The sequence below is a fragment of the Notothenia rossii genome, assembly GCF_949606895.1.
Source record: "Notothenia rossii genome assembly, chromosome: 9".
NCBI classification, from domain to species: Eukaryota; Metazoa; Chordata; class Actinopteri; order Perciformes; family Nototheniidae; genus Notothenia; species Notothenia rossii.
In genome coordinates this window covers 30,454,431-30,473,057 of record NC_136907.1, presented here as the reverse complement: position 1 = coordinate 30,473,057, position 18,627 = coordinate 30,454,431, and the positions used below count along the sequence as shown (strand labels likewise).

At 38.8% G+C, this 18,627-nt stretch overlaps 1 protein-coding gene across 2 annotated transcripts in view; it reads right to left on the bottom strand.

The window, feature by feature from the left end:
- Nucleotides 1-18,627, bottom strand: part of clmpa (CXADR like membrane protein a) — a 90,577-nt gene that overhangs the window by 52,531 nt on the left and 19,419 nt on the right. The window contains exon 2 of one of the 2 annotated variants that reach the window (XM_079650733.1): nucleotides 7,647-7,732. The exons of the other annotated variant lie outside the window; for it this stretch is intronic. Coding sequence (XP_079506859.1) covers nucleotides 7,647-7,671 — 25 coding nt within the window. The 5' untranslated portion in view covers nucleotides 7,672-7,732. The remainder of the gene's footprint in view (nucleotides 1-7,646; nucleotides 7,733-18,627) is intronic. 2 annotated transcript variants of the gene reach the window in all.

The following is an 18,627-nucleotide window of genomic DNA, read 5'->3' as shown; positions in this document are numbered from 1 at the left end:
TGTAAACACAAGTTTACACGTTTTGTTCTACCAGATATACGTCAGTAAATACCACACTGATGAATGCCACATTTTCTATGTCATGAAAAACTTCATCACAGTGATAATTAGCAGCCTTTAGCTTAGCGGTGTTGAAGCGAAGCCATGCAATTGTGATGTAGTTGGTTGATAGTATGATGTTACCTTTATGTTTCTGACAGCATTTATGCTTAAAAAAATCACAAAGTGGATGAATATGTGGAGATTACCCTGCTGAACAAAACGTCTTAAATATCATAAACGTATGTTTGCCATATAGCTAACTTTCTGCAATATATCGAAATCCAAAGGGTAGATCCCATTGCTTTTTGTCGAGGGAGCCCGTGCAATGGTTACTTCCGAGTCGGCCTACAAAAATAGTGAATTAATTTCAGTGTTTCGCACTCTCGCGGGAGTGTCATTATTGTCTCACTACTATCTACTATCACTACTACTATTACTATTACTACTACTATTTTGTATTGGTTAAGTGGTCCTTGGTATGAAAAAGTTTGAGAAACACTGCTCTAGTGGATTGTCAAAGGGGGAGCCTCATTGCGGGGAAATTGTACAGATGGCTAGTCCGCCCCTGAAAATGTCTATGTAAACGTTATTATTAATAATAATTTTAAAAAAGAATTATAAAAAAAATTAATCAATTTTTTTAAATAATTTTTTTAATTTAATTTTCCATTTTTATTTTGTAATCATCTCGCGACCCCCACTTTGGGAACCCCTGTGCTATGCGACAAACCCCGTGATTAATCTTCAAGCTCTGGGATTTGGATGTTGGAGTGACAGTGCGCCAAGGTTACGCCGAGCGTCAAGCTCTTTGAAATGGAACGAAACTACGGCAGACTATTCAAAACTGAACTCGAACGCTCCCCCAGAACTACACATGCTGGCTATTGTGTTTCGCAACATGTTCTCTGTGGCACGTCTCTACTGGGAATTGTAGTTTTAAAAGACGTTTTTGTTTTTCCCAAAATTAGAAGTTGACAGTATTAACTGTGTACAGCCCTGGAGGTTTAGGCGATAGGACACAAATTGGTGTGTACAAATTTAAAACATGTAATTACTAAATGGGTGAAAATCGCTTGTATCCATAATGGGCAGTATTAATATATACATGACAGCTCATTGTTACTTTGTAATTCTACTCCACTACAATTCAGAGGTTAACCTGGTATTTTTACTCCATAACATTTATTTTAGTTACTTTGCAGATTCTGATTAATGATGTGAAATATAAACAACCCTTAAAGCAGACTTTAGTTACACCTGAGTAAAATTCAGGGAAAGGTGATTGTCAAGTGCCAACAATCAGGAGAGATATTTGATTGTTGGTGCTTGAGAAGATTAAACATTTATGCAGATCTCTATAAAGTATATTCTTTAATCATTATTCTCTACTAATAGTTAATTAAAGACTGTATAATAGCTATTTTGCACATCCCTTTCAAGATTTCAAGATTTTCTAAGGTTTATTGACATATCATACACAACTACGGTGTAGTTATGCAATGAATTAAAAACTTGGGTCACAGGTTCCTCAACAGTGCATTACAAGACATCTATCAATGTGAGTGTTTACTTCCACCATTAAACTGTCAAATTCTGCACATTTCTTATACTATCTACATACATACGAGTATAATTAATGTGTCTAATATCAGTTAAAATAAGTGCTTCAACATAGTTAACATTGCAGGAAAGCAATATATTAGACGTTAAGTACTTTGTCAGGCTTAATATTTATCCGTAGATAGATACCCCCAAAGCTTTTTTCTTATTTGAAAGAAGACCTTAACCTAAAGTATTCTTTAATGTGTGAATAAAGGTTAATTTGTTTGTCTGTTTTGCACATCCTCATATTAATATCTTTGTACATCCAGCACTAAACTGTTTTATTGTAGAGATCACTTACAGCATCTTCTTGATTTTTTATATTCTATATTTCTATCATTGACCTTCTACTTTCCCCCTATGAAAGTATGTACTCTTAAAATATTTTTTTCATCAAATAACATTATTAAACAAAAATAACATTATTCAACTAAAATAATTCAATAACGTACTTTAACCACTAGGCGGTGTACACAAGGTACACACAGCATACTAATAATAACTTTGTATTATTAGTGTAGGACACTTATGTATGTATAACATCTGAAGATATTTCGTTTTATTCATGTTTTTACATAATTTTACAGGATATTGCTATACTATTTCTAATGTTTTACTTCTACACATTAATATCTGATTTGTAAAACATCGCAAACAGACAGGTATATCTGTAATTTAAGGGGAAGCTATTGCAATTGTGATTCCATAGATGTGTCTCCCATCACCCAAATCCCCTGACTATTCTCTCAACTCAGTATTTACATTCTTATATTCAAAGAAAATCAGTAATATCTTTAAAAACGTGCATTGCGGCTAAAACATCCAATCAGCGAGCTGAGGATCTTTCCTACGTCTGTTTCCGGTATTGTTCCTGTAATGAGGGTTCACATTTATGCTACATTGAAGGGTGGAATTGACTACACATCTTCAGAAACATAATTTGGTTCAGATATAAATACATACATACATATAAATACATAGCAAATAAAGTATAAAAATATAAGTAATAAAAAGATAAAACACTGGCATGTAATTTACGTTAGAATAAATAGAATGGTTTTGAATAATAGATGCAGGGGGCGCCGTAAGGGGGTGAAAAGTTAGGACGATCATTTCCATTTCCGTTTTGTTGTCCGTTTACACTTTAATACCCGCTTATTTTGCAGTTGGTACGTATATTTCATAAAAAAATCTGCTGCTTATGTTAATTTTTTTGTTGGAGCATTTTATAAATGACAATATTGGTGTTAATGTTCACTTTATTTTTATTTAAGAGGTCATGTATATTTTAGTTATATTTATTTTGATTTATGAATGTTCCATTCAAAAATGTTATTAAAAAGGCATGTACACCATAAAAGGTGACTATTGAGATCTCTTGTCAGGAATGTTAGTTTTATTATCAAATAGTGAATTATACTGCAGTAGAATGTTGCACGTCTGCACAGTTTTATATGTTTACCGCTCAGTGTCATATATAAATATTGTGCGGTTAGTATTGGACTACAAGATAGATGCAAGCCTGTACATGTAGTTATTTAAAGCATAAATGAGTCGGTTGGGTTCAGGAGGTGTGGTTACAGCAATTGTGCTTGGTTGGTGTGGCCTGTGCCTGGTGGTGGGGCCCAATGTGATATCTTTTCATGCGGCCCAAAATCCCTGGTGGCACCCCTGAATAGATGACAGTAAAATCTACGTCACGTTACAGCCCCGCCCACTTTTGGGGAAACCAATGCTGTTATTTGAACGGCGATCAAGCCTGAAGCCACAGAGATCTTCTTTTACTCTCCTTTCTTCTTAAAGGAAATACAGAAACACGTAACTCTGGATTTGTTTTAATGTTTGAGGTGCAAAAAACGACACAGCAGCTTTTTGGCATGTTAAAACTATTATTTTCTGCCTCGCTCATGAGAGCGAGGCAGCTGGCGAAATTACAGCCTCGCCTACTCACATTGCCTTTAGGAGCTGCCGACATAAACGGGTGCGGTGCTTCCATGAGCGTCAAATACCGCCGCCAATGGGAATACATTGCAATCAGTTGAAAGCTCTTTCCGTCCGTTTATGAAGCTGAAGGAGTCCCAACTGCACGCCACGGGACCCTGACCAAGCGTCGCTCCTGGACGTTTAGGGAGTGAGAGTGTGTTGCATTGTATGCTTAATCATCCAAAATGCTAGCCAGTTTTTTCCTAATTTATAGCAATAGAGGGATACGATAATAGAAAAGGACATTTTTATCCTTAGATTTTTAGCACCTGACATGGAATTAAGTGTAAATCTATTTTAATCCTCATTATCAGTTGTTTCCATTTTATGATTTTATTAGATAAGTGCCGAGAGATGACATCAAATGATGAGAGAGACAAAGAGGTTCATGGTAAGCGCCAACACCACTTGACCATCAGGGAGCGATATCACATGGTTATAAAGTTTTACAATATTTTGTTACTCTATTTGTCAAAGCATTTCCTGATATGCAATTTGCATTAGTTATCAAACATGTAGGTAGGCTCTAGAATCTTACATACAATTGTGCACTTATTTTCTTTTGATCTCCAAATTCACTATTATTCCTCTTTCCCTGTCTTTAAAAAGGCAACACTTTTCAGAACTGCAGCACCGCAAGGATAAATGAAAAACAGTATAAGGGCAGGAACAGTGAGAGGTATGCATATTCTGGAGAAAAAACTATTTTGGCGCAAAGCCCAGAATTCAAAGTAATGACTGTTTCTTAAAAAAAGCCAAATAAAGTCAAAACCACAGCGGAACCACAATCCTTGTTTATAACCGAGCAAACAAAGAGAGGCAGGATGACGCAGATGCGCGCTCACTCTCTCAGAATATGCAGAGTAAAAGACCAACACGACTCCAAAGATGAAATGGTGCAGTGCGTTGGTTACCAATTTATAATGAGGCGCCCATCAGGGGTTTACAAGATGTAACTTATGGCTTTATTAATGTGGATACATAAGTTGACATGTGCTTTAGTCAGTAATAAGCCAGTAATAAGGAAAACATTGCGTGTTGAGAAGCTGCTGTTTATCCTATACAAGCAGAGTATTTGCTTTAGCCTTTTAGCTCTTCTGTTAACTAGGGAGACCTCATCATTTACATGAATATGCACATTTCTTTTTCATCTTGCATGCCAATGTGGCCAATACTGTGTCCAATAGTCAGTCTGACCTCCCTGCCTTATAGCAAAACAGAATAGATAAGTTACAGGACAACACTAGGAGAACAATTTATTTTAGTTTTTGAATTCTTATTCATAATTTCCTTCTTGGTTTTCTCTGTTGGGTTGCTTGAATTGCATTTTTCTTTTCTTTCTTTCTTTTTGACGGAGAATGGAGCATTTGTTGCTTTTTTGTCTTTCTTTTTGACGGAGAATGGAGCATTTGTTGCTTTTCTCTCTTTCTTTTTGACGGAGAATGGAGGCGCACATACTGAAATGTAGTTAATCTGTTCGTATTCAGTATTTGAAAGTATACTGCTAAGCTTCATCAATGATTGAACCTGCTTTGCCTTCACAGTTGTCAGCGTTCATTGGAGACACTTATCAAAAGTAAGCAGACATATGATTCTGTTATCCAGAAACATTTTAAAGCTCCTTTCAGCTTCTAACAGACTCTGCCAAACCTGCTTGCAATGAGATTATAGCCTGATTGTAATGATCAAACCAAATGCAATCGAATGTAAAACAAAAAAGTTATGATTGATGAAAGTAATAAATCGGTCAGATTTGACCCGAAGACAACAGGAGGGTTAGAGGACCTTGATGAACCAGATCAAACATGTTTTGATTTCAAAACCGAGCTTATTGAGAATCAGAATCAGAATACCTTTAATAGTCCCACAGAGCCAAATACTTTATATAATAAGGTCTGTGGTTAGCTAGCATTAGCATTTCAGCACATCAGGTTTGTTTGTCATAAAGTCAATGGACTTTTGAACAGGCTTTTGGTTAGATACCTAAAATAAAGACTGTGGTTAGCACAAGCTAAGAGATTTTCACGTTTTGTGATAAAATACGTCCAATGTTCTGAGTTCTCAGGATAAGACCAAGGATAAGTTGAGGTCACACAGTTATTTTGAAATATAAATTCACATAGTCAAATATTTGATAAAATGTGTTCCTGTCTCAGTGAAAACTCAATAGCTCCAGCATACTGTGCTTCAGACTGTTTAAAAGCAATGTATTTCTATTGGTAGTGTGTTTCGTGCCTGCAACAAAAAAATAAATCCCGTTCAAGTCCAGTTTTGGATAGTCTGCCGTGGTTTCGTTCCATTTCAAAGAGCTGTTTGATGCTCGGCGTAACCTTGGCGCACTGCCACTCCAACATCCAATCCCAGAGCTTGAAGATTAATCACAGGGTTTTTCAAGCAAAGGGACTGTAGTCCCAAACGATAGCTGAGGATTATGGGTAGTGTAGTGTCTTCGGCCTTCCTAAACTCCTAAATGTTTTTCGGATTTCAAATCGCATTAACACCATATCCCAAAGTGCATTGCGGCTAAAAGATCCAATCACCGAGCTTAAACCAGCTGAGGATCTTGGGTAATCAGTTCAGTAGCTGTGTATCGCAATGATGCTCGAAATGTCCCATATAGGCCTACGTCTGTTTCTGGTTATTTTATTTGGAAATTCAGTTCTTGACGGATGCCAAAAAAGCCCGAGATTATAGAATTAAACAAATAAATAAAAACAAGGATAATTGTGTGTTATTGTTGAGTAAATAACAGTGTGTTATTTTGAAAAGAATAACAAATTAGAAGGAAAAAAAGAATCCAAATCGACTTGGTTAAGCTGAGGGAACCAACACAAAAAGGAAGAGAACAGTTTGCCGTGTCAACATTGTCTTGTTTGTATGTTTTTGCTTTGATGCTGTCATTTTTCATTACATGTTAGACGCTTTTATCCAAAGCGATTTACATACTCAATACTGTGGACAATCCCCACAGGAGTGTCTTGCCCAGGGACACAACAACATGCTGACTGCAGTGGGACTCGAACTTGCTATCCTCTGATTCGAAGATCAGCACACTAAACCACTACACCACACGCCTCCCTATACATTAGAGGACTCCAAAGAGCAGCATTGAGATATCTCTCTCTGGTATCCACATCATAATGCAAACAAAGCCGTTTAAGAGGATTTGAACCGAATCCTAATCCTCTAATTGCATAATGAACACAAAATAAATAATCACAGTCATCATCTCATTCGACATATTTACTGTATTTTCCCTAATAGGATTTAGATCATTCTGCAAACAAATAGATAATCAAGCAAATGCATTCAGTGCAGCTCCTGCACATAAAGTCCTTTGATTAATGCAACTGTAGCTTTTCATTAAGATCAGACTGAATATAAATTGAATAGGGGCTTTAACAAATGTAAATCATCAGTAAGCATATAATGCATTATCTTATTCTCAAGGAGCAAAGAGAGTGTGAGAGATGCACAACTCGCCAATTACGCTGGAGCGATACAAAATAATGTTTGATGATGTAAGTAATACTTAGCTTTCTTTTAGCATGTTTTATTTGCATGAGTAATGTGAAGAATGTATGTCAAAGTTAAAAATGTAGGATTCGGAAGGAAATACATATATAAAAAGACTCAACTATAAATCCTTACAATAAACATTGGATTTGTATTCAAAGACGAGGCTTCCAGAAGTTATCTAAAAACGGCATCTCCTACAAATGTAATTATTCGTAGCAGATTGGTAAATTAGCATCCCTATTTCCAAACAAACAACAGCACGTTAAGTGGAATCAGAAAACAAGAGGATCTTCAAAGGACTGCCTGCCGAGTCGCTGGAGAGACGGAGGAAACACAATCCCCACCGACTGACTCAGAAACAACGAGGTTTGCATATCTTAGGACTCAGGGACAAAAGTGCTACTCCATTGAATCTAGCATTCTCTATACATGTAAATTATTGAACTGATTACACTAAAAATAAAAGATCAATTCCTTGGAACAGGTTCAAAAATTCAAACCCTTGATGAGCCACGGCCTCAGCATCTCTTTGATGATTCTTGGCAGATCTGCTGATAATGAGCTGCGTCCTTCGCTGTACAGCGGCCTGGATAAACATTTCAAATTCAACAAATTAGCTCATTAGCTAACAGAGAGAGAGGCAGCAGTGACAGAACAGCAGAAGAAGCAGAGTGTTCCCTGCAGGGCCGGCCCTAGACATTTTGGTGCCCTAGGCGGGATTATGATTTGGTGCCACCCCCCCCTCTCCAAGCAATACACAATAGAATATATAAAGAATAAATACAACAACAACAACAACTGCACATCCTCTAGGGGGGTCCGGGGGTATGCCCCTCGGAAAGATTGTTTTTAACATTTTAAAGTAAAATGCTTCAATCTGGTGCACTTTGAGCAGAATTACTAGAGACTAGATCTAGGAGGTACAACTTCTGCCATATGAAAAAGATCGGCTTACATTTTAATAATCAAATAAGTGAGTGAACATAACCAATAACCTGCCATCGCCAATAACAAATAAATGTAACATATTTTATTGTTGTTTCTCAATCATATCTTATTTTACCTAGTTAACATTTATTTATTCATGCATTTTTTTTTATATCTCCAGTTTTAAACGATATTTGTGGTTAGTGTCCTATAGTAGCCTATACATTGCAATGATTTCAAACCTGTTGTTATTTATCCTAATAATTATAAAGGTGTGCCTTGGAAATATTTGTTTACATAAATTGTGATCAAACCGTTTGAGACCCACTGAGATAACATAGACTAAAGTGAACTATCTAAACACTTTACCTCACTGAGCTGTAGTTATCAGCCTCAATCCAACAACAATCCGCGGTGCCGATGCGCGCTCTCTCTCTCTCTCTCTTGCTCGCTTGGAGGCTCTCTCTCACTTTGGCTGTGAGCTGCGAGCGCCTGATAAGTCAACACCCCCCACTTTCATCCCTTACAGCGCCCATCGTACAGGGCAAATGCAAAATGTTGCTTTGCCGGGGTGCAAAGGGTGTTAATAATTAATTAAATTAATCTTTTTTTTTTAAATAATTTTTATTTTCTCCCAGCCCAGCACCCCTCCAGATCTGGCGCCCTAGGCAACCACATAGTTCGCCAGTGCCAAGGGCCAGCCCTGGTTCCCTGGTCAGGGTCACTGTTTCTCATGCTGCTGATGTGTTACCAACTCTATTTGGCAGAGCACTGCTCCCTGAGTATGAAAAGCAAACACATTGTTAATACGTATTATTTAATTCATATGAGCATGTGTTCAACAATTGCTTTGTATCACAAACTACTTTAATATGTGATATATAGGTGCAATGTACTAGAAGTTGGATATTTTATTAAATATGCATTCACCATTCAAATATTAAACTTTGAGATAGATGTTTTTGAATGTGTAATATCTATTTTAAATGTTTCTGTATCTCCATATCTAGAAAATTTGATTTCTGCAAATATACTTATGTTCACTCGTGGTACTTGTAACAGTACAATGTACTCATATAATATACTATTATTGTTACGATTAGTGTGTTATGTTACATTTTGTATGTCTTGTTTTGGGTGTTATCCTGTTTTCCCTGTCATGTTTTCTTCTTGGTATATTGTCTGGTCCTTTTCCCTGTGTTTTTTCCTCCTGTCGTTAGTCTCCCTGGTGTGTCTAGTTGTCTGATTGTGTTCACCTGTGGCCCTTGTGTTTCTCCTCCCCTGCCCGGCTGTTTCTCGTCTTGTGATTACCCCTCCCTGTATTTAGTCTGGTCTCTTCCTGTGTTCAGTGTTGGTTCTTCTTTTGTTTGTGACTGAGTTCACCGGTGAGTGTTCTGTTTTGTCCAAGTTATTATTTTATCCTTGAAATAAAGGCAATATCAGTGTAATCTGCATTTGGGTCCTGCTTGCTTCACCCACCGTAACAATTATTTTGTTATTAAGCTTTAAAAGTGTTCATATCCCGCTTGTATTTCTTTCTAAGCAAGACCATCTTTTTCCCAAACCTTAACCATATGTTTTTTTTATTGTAACCATGATGTCCAAAATTAAAGCGGAAATAATTTAACCTGAAACATGATTCTAAACTTAACTAAGTGTTAATTTCAACCAAATTTTGGCCTAACCTAAACCCAACCAAAGAAAAAAAAACTTAGCCTTGTCTAATCATAAATTCAAAGTATTTTCCCACAGTGATTTGCCCAATCGTTAAACACGCAATACCGTATAGAGCAGTGGTTCCCAACCTGGGGGGCACTCCAAAGATCGCAGGGGGGGCGCCAGGCCTCAGAGGATTTGAGGCCAAATATCATATTTAAACATTTTTTTTATTTTATTTTTTTTACATATTGTAAAGCAATACATTGTCACTAAAAGCCTTGTCTCTACATTTCTATAAAATATTAAAAATAATTGATTAATTAATTTGAATAACAATTCAAGTTAGTAGCTATAAAGGCATAAAAAGACAGCAATGTATAATTCTTTCTTTAATAGAAATGTTTCTTCTGCCCTCAAAGTGTCCAAACCGGGCTTTTCTGGATAAACGCATTTTTAAAACAGTCATTGTCCATGCCGGTTTCAGTTGGATTATTTGTCTCAGTTGCTCCGATCAGATTGGTCTCCTCCATTTTGTAGGTTATTTACGACTTTTGAATCCACATAAACACATCGGCAAAATCCGGCTTACTTTGAGCATGTGTTTTAAACAGTTTAATCCCTTTGTGAATTATTTCCACTTCCGCGCCGTCCTTTAATTTCTTCATACAGCGGGAATCCAAATGAATGAATCCTGAGTCCGATAACCATCAAAGTCCCTCCAATAGTGCTCCTTAATTACGCTTTCATCCTCCTTTAACAAAATACTACACATTCATCCAGTTTGTGACGGTAGTTGTAGCGTTTTTGAGACTTTTAAACTTTAATTACCGCTGTTGCGCCTCAACAGGAGTCATTTGGGGGGGGGCTCTTGGGAAAAAAGGTTGGGAACCACTGGTATAGAGGAACTGATATAACAGTAAGAGCACGTAAGAATGTGTATACAGTACACATTGGGGAACAGGTGAAGGTGTACATTTCACCAGGATCAGTCTGTAGGGGTTTAGGGGCACAGCAGATACAAACAAGGACTAACTCTAACATTAGAGGCAGAAGAAGAGAGGAAGGACGTAACTGAGGTAAATACACCACCAGCAGCTGAGGCTCACACACCAGCACTGTCCTTGACATAATAATTCATTATAAGGGAAGAAGAAATCAGCTCAACCATCAGATCTCTGGAAATGGAAGACCAGACAGTTAAGGACTGAGCTATAGACCAGAGCTGCATGGTTGTCCTTTTATTCATGAACAAAGAGCAAAGAAGTAACACAGATATATCTGACAATATATAATATAAATGCTGCCAAAGCAAGAGGTTAGAACTGAACACAAACCGACCTGCCAGACTGAGACATATGAAATGGGATTATTTACTTAGTCTTGTATTTGTTGTTTAAAAAAGTCAGTGGTTCAGTTAAGTTAATCTCTTAAATGTTGTATTGTGTACCTCAAAACAATGGCAAATTCCTTGTGAGTGAAAACTTAGATTAGATTTCTGACATCTTCCTGGATCCATCTTTTTCGTATGCGTTCACATGATCATTTATGGAATGCCACAATGCTATTTGATTATCTCCTTTAATAAACACATTTATTGCAGGTTTGTATTTGAAAAACGACAGTGTTGCAGTACACTGTACACACTGCAACCCCCCGTAATATGTGTATACAAAAATACAATGAGATTGATTGATTCATTAGCCGCGTTCACACCAAGTACTTTGCCGTACTTAGTTCCCAGCACTTAGTTCCCCTATGGAACTAAGAGCCGATCGCGTTCACACCGGAATAAGTTCCCTGAGGGAAGATTACGCAAATGAGCCGCTGACATGACTTTGTCTTCTTCTGCTTTGGGTTTACTGGCAGGCCCCAAACAACTTCAGGGCGTATACTGCCACCCGAAGTTCCCGGCCGGAAGTCCCCGGAGTTGGGGACTGGCTTCAGTAGAAGCTGTTGGGAGTCCCAGTAAATCGCCAGAACGTTGATACCTCCTCATCTCCACCGCTCCCATGTTTTCTTTTGTGTTGCCATAAGTTAGTCTCTCTGCGTTTATGCGCTAGGCTAATGCTAATAATGCTAATGCGAGGATAATAAAATGGCGGCTCTACAAAACATTTCAGAGTTTTGCGGGGCGTGGTTTGCAATTCGCACAGTCAATCAGAACCGGGGCACTTTTTCCCCCCAGGAGAGTACCACCTCTCAGCAGGCACTACAAATGGGAATAAAAGTTCCCGGCACTAAGTACTCTTTTTGGTGTGAACGCGACATAAGGGGTACTAACGGAACTAAACGGAAAAGGTACAGGGAAAAGTACTGCTATTATATATATATATATATATATATATATATATATATAGTATTGCTAAACCTAATTCTGATCAGTTGGGTTCAGAAGCTGTCACTTTGGGCCATGCATGGTCTGATCAAATAAATGTGAAAAAGCAAGACTAAATTGGGTATGTTCCCTGAATGCATCAGCCCTGTGTTAGCGTGTTTCTGCATTTAACCTGCAGAACAACTGAATCACAAACCGCTGAGGGTGCTCTCGAGTCTGTATCAGCAGGGGAAACAATACAGGTGGGCAACATGAATGAATAAGGATGAGGAGAAACAAATTGAGGTTATAAATAGCTCAAACAGCGAGACAACAGCGCTTCAAATGAATGCACAGAACAAGCAAAGGAGCACTGCGTTGCTCTCGGCTGCTTGGAACATCTGTCACTCACTTGATGCTGCTTTAATTGAAGCGCTCATATGTTGGAGGAGAGTAACTAATGATCAAGCAATCCACAACTCCAGTAATTAATCAAGTGTAAAGAACACCTAACGTGGACTAACACTGTGTCGCACAATTACGTGACCCTGTCTAATACACTGATCCTATAATAGTAGATGACTGTGGAAACATGTGACCTCTGACCCCCTGTTGTATGTGCGCTGCTGTGTTTATTAAGACTGAGATAAAGATATTCAGGATTAATAATAACTGGATACTGACATTTGAGATGGCCGTGTTCACTTGAGTAAAAATAGCCCACTAAGCGCATAAACCCCCAAAAGTTAACGAGCTTATACATGTGCTCCTGCATTGTGCGCCTCGCTGCACATATGCTCTGATGGACCCCACTCCTCTTTACACAGTTTTAACATTTGGATGACATCACATGCATTAAAGTGGCTTTGCTTCTCTTGCAAACATAAAATTGATTGAAAACTTTAAATGTTCAGAGTTCTTAGTCACCTGGACTGCAGTTCCAGGTGTCTCGTTAAATGCTTTATTTGCATCTCTTTTATAATGGTGGACTACAGGAAACATTATTTTTGGGATAGATGTTAGAACTGTTTTATTTTTTACATATTACTTATGAGTAACATGTCAGCATAGGCAGGATTCGGGTAGAAAACATCAGACAGGAGATTAATGTTCCTTCCCATTTCAAAACATTGACCTTTGACCTAAATCTAATATATTCCTAAACTTAACAAACCTCAATGTCACATCATAAATCTTAATTTATTTTCAGATTTAACGTCATTCTGTAAAGGCCACGGACATATTTGGTAGCAAACTTCAGTATTTGCAAATGCAATGGTTTTTAGACATTACATTTTAAACATAATATCAGTTTGTGAGTAACACCCAGAAGGCAGCACAATAGCACACTGTCATTACATTTAAATCATCTACTAAAAGAGAGTGCCTGTAGTTATCCCGGAACACCTTTTAAACAGGGAGCAGAAGATCAATAAAAAAATTGCTGACAAGGCATGGTGTGTGTGTGTGTGTGTGTGTGTGTGTGTGTGTGTGTGTGTGTGTGTGTGTGTGTGTGTGTGTGTGTGTGTGTGTGTGTGTGTGTGTGTGTGTGTGTGTGTGTGTGTGTGTGTGTGTGTGTGTGTGTGTGTGTGTGTGTGTTTACATGTGCTCCGATTAGAGAGAGGAAGGGAGGCTCTGAACTGCTGCCAATGTCGCCCATGAAGAAGTATATTAACGTTCAGCCAGTTAGTAAAAAGGGTCTTAATGCTGGATGAAACCCTGGTGGGCACTGCTTGCTTTTGTTTTTTTGCAATGCATAAAATGTTTTACAATGCACCTTAAATGAAAAAGAAAGTCTAAAAAAGAGTCACTGAAATATATGCTTTGGTTTTAAAACAGGCAGGTGCTGGCTTATTTGCTGCTGAAGCATTTTCACTGCGTATGCATCTAAATGCCTTCCATATAGATTCATTGGTATGCTGATGATAAATGAGGCCCATTATTATACTGCAAGTACTGCAGATGAAAATTATCCTGTCTGGCAAAATCTGGCACATCTACATGATGGACTCAAGTGCTCATGTTAATTAATGTGCATCTTCTTACAAACAAACATATAATTCCCCTTTAAATCTAAAGATATGCATTTAATCTTCACCGTGTAGTGTGCAAGGGTTTGCTCAATGTGCTGAGAGAAAGGTGCTCACTGGGTGCCACTATTGACTTGAAGTAAGAACTATGACGGTGTGTGTGTGTGTGTGTGTGTGTGTGTGTGTGTGTGTGTGTGTGTGTGTGTGTGTGTGTGTGTGTGTGTGTGTGTGTGTGTGTGTGTGTGTGTGTGTGTGTGTGTGTGTGTGTGTGTGTGTGTGTGTGTGTGTGTGTGTGTGTGTGTGTGTGTGTGTGTGGGGGGGGTGTGTGTGTGTGTGTGTGTGTGTGTGTGTGGGTGTGTGTGTGTATACACTGAAAAAACTGAAACGTTGAATTAAATTAAATGTATTATGTGTACATATTTCACATCAGGTTAGTTGGAAGAAATAATAATAAGTTGAAATAAAAAACAATAGGTTCAACTTAATATTATTGCTTTTTAACTAACCTGACACATTTACAGTATGTTACATTTTTAGACATATTACATTTAATCAGTTACTGTTTCAGTTTCTTCAGAGTGTGTGTGTAGGAGAGGTCCTCCCTACTGACGGTGCAGAACAGGTGGGTGCTACAGAGGAGTGTGCCAGCACTGCAGAGGCTGCATAGACGGAGGGGCAGGGGGGGGGGGGGTTCAGTGAGAGGAGGGAACAGGAAGCACCGCACCGCTAAGGTAGAATGCAAAACACCTTTCTATCTGTTCTTCAATTCCTCTTGTAATGTGTTACTGTTCTCCCTCCATGTTGCCACTCTCCCCCTCTCCTCTCTGAGGTGTGGGGGAGTTTGAGTGATGAAGCTCTGTGGACACGCAGGGCCCAGTAGGCCGGGGACTGTCCCTGTTACGCACCCCTCCACCTCCAAAAATACATTCTCAAGTCAATTAACAATTGGTGCGCCCACTGCAATGCTAGAAAAGTCTAAGTGAGTAATGAGGAAAGTTTTCAGCTACCACTTTTAATTGATGCACTGCACGTAGGGGGTCCTGAGAGATCCACCACCGAGACACTGTGAGGGGGGGCTGCAGCAACAACCAGCACCAGGTGACTGTATCGTTACAAAGTAGTTTTTTTATTGGTCCCTGTTACCCACAATATGATTAGTGAAAATAGTTTTTGAGCAGTGTAAGCTTCATCCTGTAATCGTGGGGAGTTCTAGGGGGGGCCAACAGGGGCCAGTGCCCCTGTATCACAGATCTAGGGCCCCCCTGTGGCCCCCCTCCAAAATAATACATCTATGATTTTTGCAGCCAATACTGAGCTGTGAGGTAACAGGAGTGGAGTTTTTTTCAGTAATGTTATTAAATAAATTGAAACTAAGTTACTGAAATAAATTATGTTACTATAACAAATACCAATACAAATTAAGAAATCAAATAAAAACAATGTTTAGCAGCATAAATAATGTATTTATTACCCCAAACTGCATTAAGGTTAATGGTAACGTAACTAAAATAAGATTGTAACTAAGTAATTGACACAAACTCTGTCATTAAAAACCAATAACTGTATTTTATGTTTTTTGTGTCCTTTGACTTCATACTGAACTGAGAAAGTTTAAATGTTGAACCATTTATTTGTCTTCTTTGTTCCACATGAAATGTGCCCCTCTCAATTAATAACTGGCCCATCATGGCCCCCCAGTAAAATTGGTCTAGAAACGCCATTGCCTATATAATATTAAGTATAGTCCTTTTGTTTTGTCTGTATTGATCTGTTGTGGCAGGAGCACTCAGCAGAAGAGATGCAGCTCTGAAACAACAGCATCTCTTAGAAAGCACTTCCTCGTGTGTGGCTGTCATTTGTAAACTGTCATATTGTTTCGATGTCATGGTGCAGCTACAATGTTATTGCCAATGTTGTAAGAGCTTTGGGAGAGTTAGTTGCACAAAACGGTAATTATGTGTAATTATACAGTATTGCTGTGGTTTGGTGCCCTGGCCAGATCCCACACGTGTTACAGGCATAAATTAGATCAGCAAGGAATTTACTCAGAAGAAATTCTGTGGATCCTGCATAGGATCACTGTAACACCCTTTCACACAATTTCAATAACCCTATTCATTAGTCAACTCCTGAACTCAGTACAACAATGTTGTTGAGCTTACATTTTAAAATTATCTTTAGACAACATTTCTTACAATGTTGGATAATTAACACACACACGGACCCCATGCTGTGATTGTGCTATCATGTTGTGAGCCCCATATTATGATGAAGACACACACACACACACACACACACACACACACACACACACACACACACATACACACACACACACACACACACACACACACACAAACACACACACACACACACACACACACACACACACACACACACACACGTTTCATTTCTTGTTCTGACATATTCTGCATCATTTTTTATGTGAAAAAGCTGAAGTGAACTACAACCAGGTGCTCTTTGTTGAGATGCTCTCCTGAAGGTGCTCTGCTGAGTCTTCTTGCACACAACACATTTGTTTAACTTAAATGTTCTACTCCTTGCATTTCCTTCCCCATAAAACATTTGCAAAGCTGTTCTTTTTATTAATCCTGCATTGTTTACATGTTTCTCACAGACCTAATTGCAGTCTTCTCCTTTACTGCCTTTCTTGGAGCGTTGATTTATCTGTTGGTGTTAATCTGATGCAGGCACATCAAACAGCACACTGTGTAGATGTATGGGATTAGTTTTGTATCATAAAGATAAAGCAACACTTTCTCAGAATAAAGCAAAACTATGAGTTTAAAAGAAAATTAAATACATTTCAAAAATAAAACTATAAGTTGTGAACAAATCATTTGTGTAATCATGTAAACTATAAGTCTTTTTTCTTTGTTTTAACCAAGCGGCAAACTCTGGGGAACAGCCGGGACGCCAATACGGAAGTGCAACACACTGCAGTTCATACATGGGCCGCTAGGGACTGACTGCAGAAAGGAGCAATTTCCATAGACCCCCATGTTAAAATGCCCAACTTTACAGCAGAAAAATCCATGTTTCTACCCATGGATGCAATACATATTATTATCGATATAGTTAGATTCCACCTTCATGATTATGAATCTGTGAGTGAATTGTTTTCTAACACGACCCTTTTATTTATATTAGGTCTTAACGTTTTTGCATAAATTAGGGCGTGGTCACTTTGATGGACATGTGTGCCTCACTGTCAGCTAACAGAAACTTGTCCACTCTGCTAGGCTACCACCATAGAGGCTACAACGTTAGTGAGTCATACTGTACTTGACCCTTTAGCGTTAGCCGTGTTCGTGGTGATTGTGCCTTTTAGGGAATATTGTTACAAATACCAGACAATGAAAATGTCGCATTGTGCGCTTGAATGTACTAACAGAACTTCCAAGAAGTCTAAAATGATAATATTATACATGTTAATCCCGTTTGCAGGTGTTTGTGTGCTTGGTAACTTAGCTTGTTACTTATTAGCCAGCTAAGGACGTAACCCTTTATACATACATTTTAGTTTATGACTCAGCCTTGGGTAAGACTTTTATGGTCTATGGCTATGACGCCCATAATGCTAAACGGGAGCAAATGTCAATAGGGGACCCAATTATCCCAGTGGTGGCCGCCGGAGCTAACGGAGCCGCAGGGGGCTAGCTCCAGCCGGCGTCCTGGAGCTAGCCCACTGCGGCTCCGTTAGGTCCGGGCGATGGAGTCCGTCGTTATAACTGGAGATCAAGGAATGCAGCGAAACGCAGACTTGGTTCGCCTGCTGTAGTATTAGCTAAATAAATTATGTTGAACAAGGCTTATTAAGCTGAACATCGCCACAATTGGTCTGCTATGTATCGGTACTTATTTTCTTAACGTGTGAATGACAAGCATTAAGAATAACAAAATATAGCTAATTCTCTTGCAGATTGTCTCATTTGATTATGAATGTAACGTTTATATAGGGGAACTACACTGTTAGCAGTAACTTGGTATGCATGTATTTCATGTTAGCTTAGCTTCTTAGCCTGAGCTAGCTCTGTTTACTTCCAGTTCGGAGGCAGCAGGTCCCGCCTCGGCTCCGCCTCTTTGCCCTTATTTGGAGCAGGCTGGAGTAGGCGGGAGTTGAACTCTGACGTCACTGTCGAGCCATTAGTGGCCAACTCCGCCTACTAAGGGCTTCTCGGCAACTCTGCAGAATCCTATGGGTGACGTCACGGACACTACGTCCATTTATATACGTATACAGTCTATGGTTTTAACATCGGTTTTTGTTTGCAGTTCTTGTTTCTTATTTCTCAATGATCAGACTTTTGCTCTCGCTGCAGCTTTCTCTTTTGAACTCCTTCATTTTTTGTTTGAGATTTTGAAACAAACCTCCCAGGTGGGCAGGACTTACAGGGGTGCGTCCCCATTGGCTACTCAGTTTTTTAGTGACAGCCCAGTCCTCCAGCGATTGTACAGTGCAGGCAGCTGCGGTGTGGTAGCTGAGCGTGGACAGAAGACCCCCAGAAGAACCAGCATTTCAATTATTAT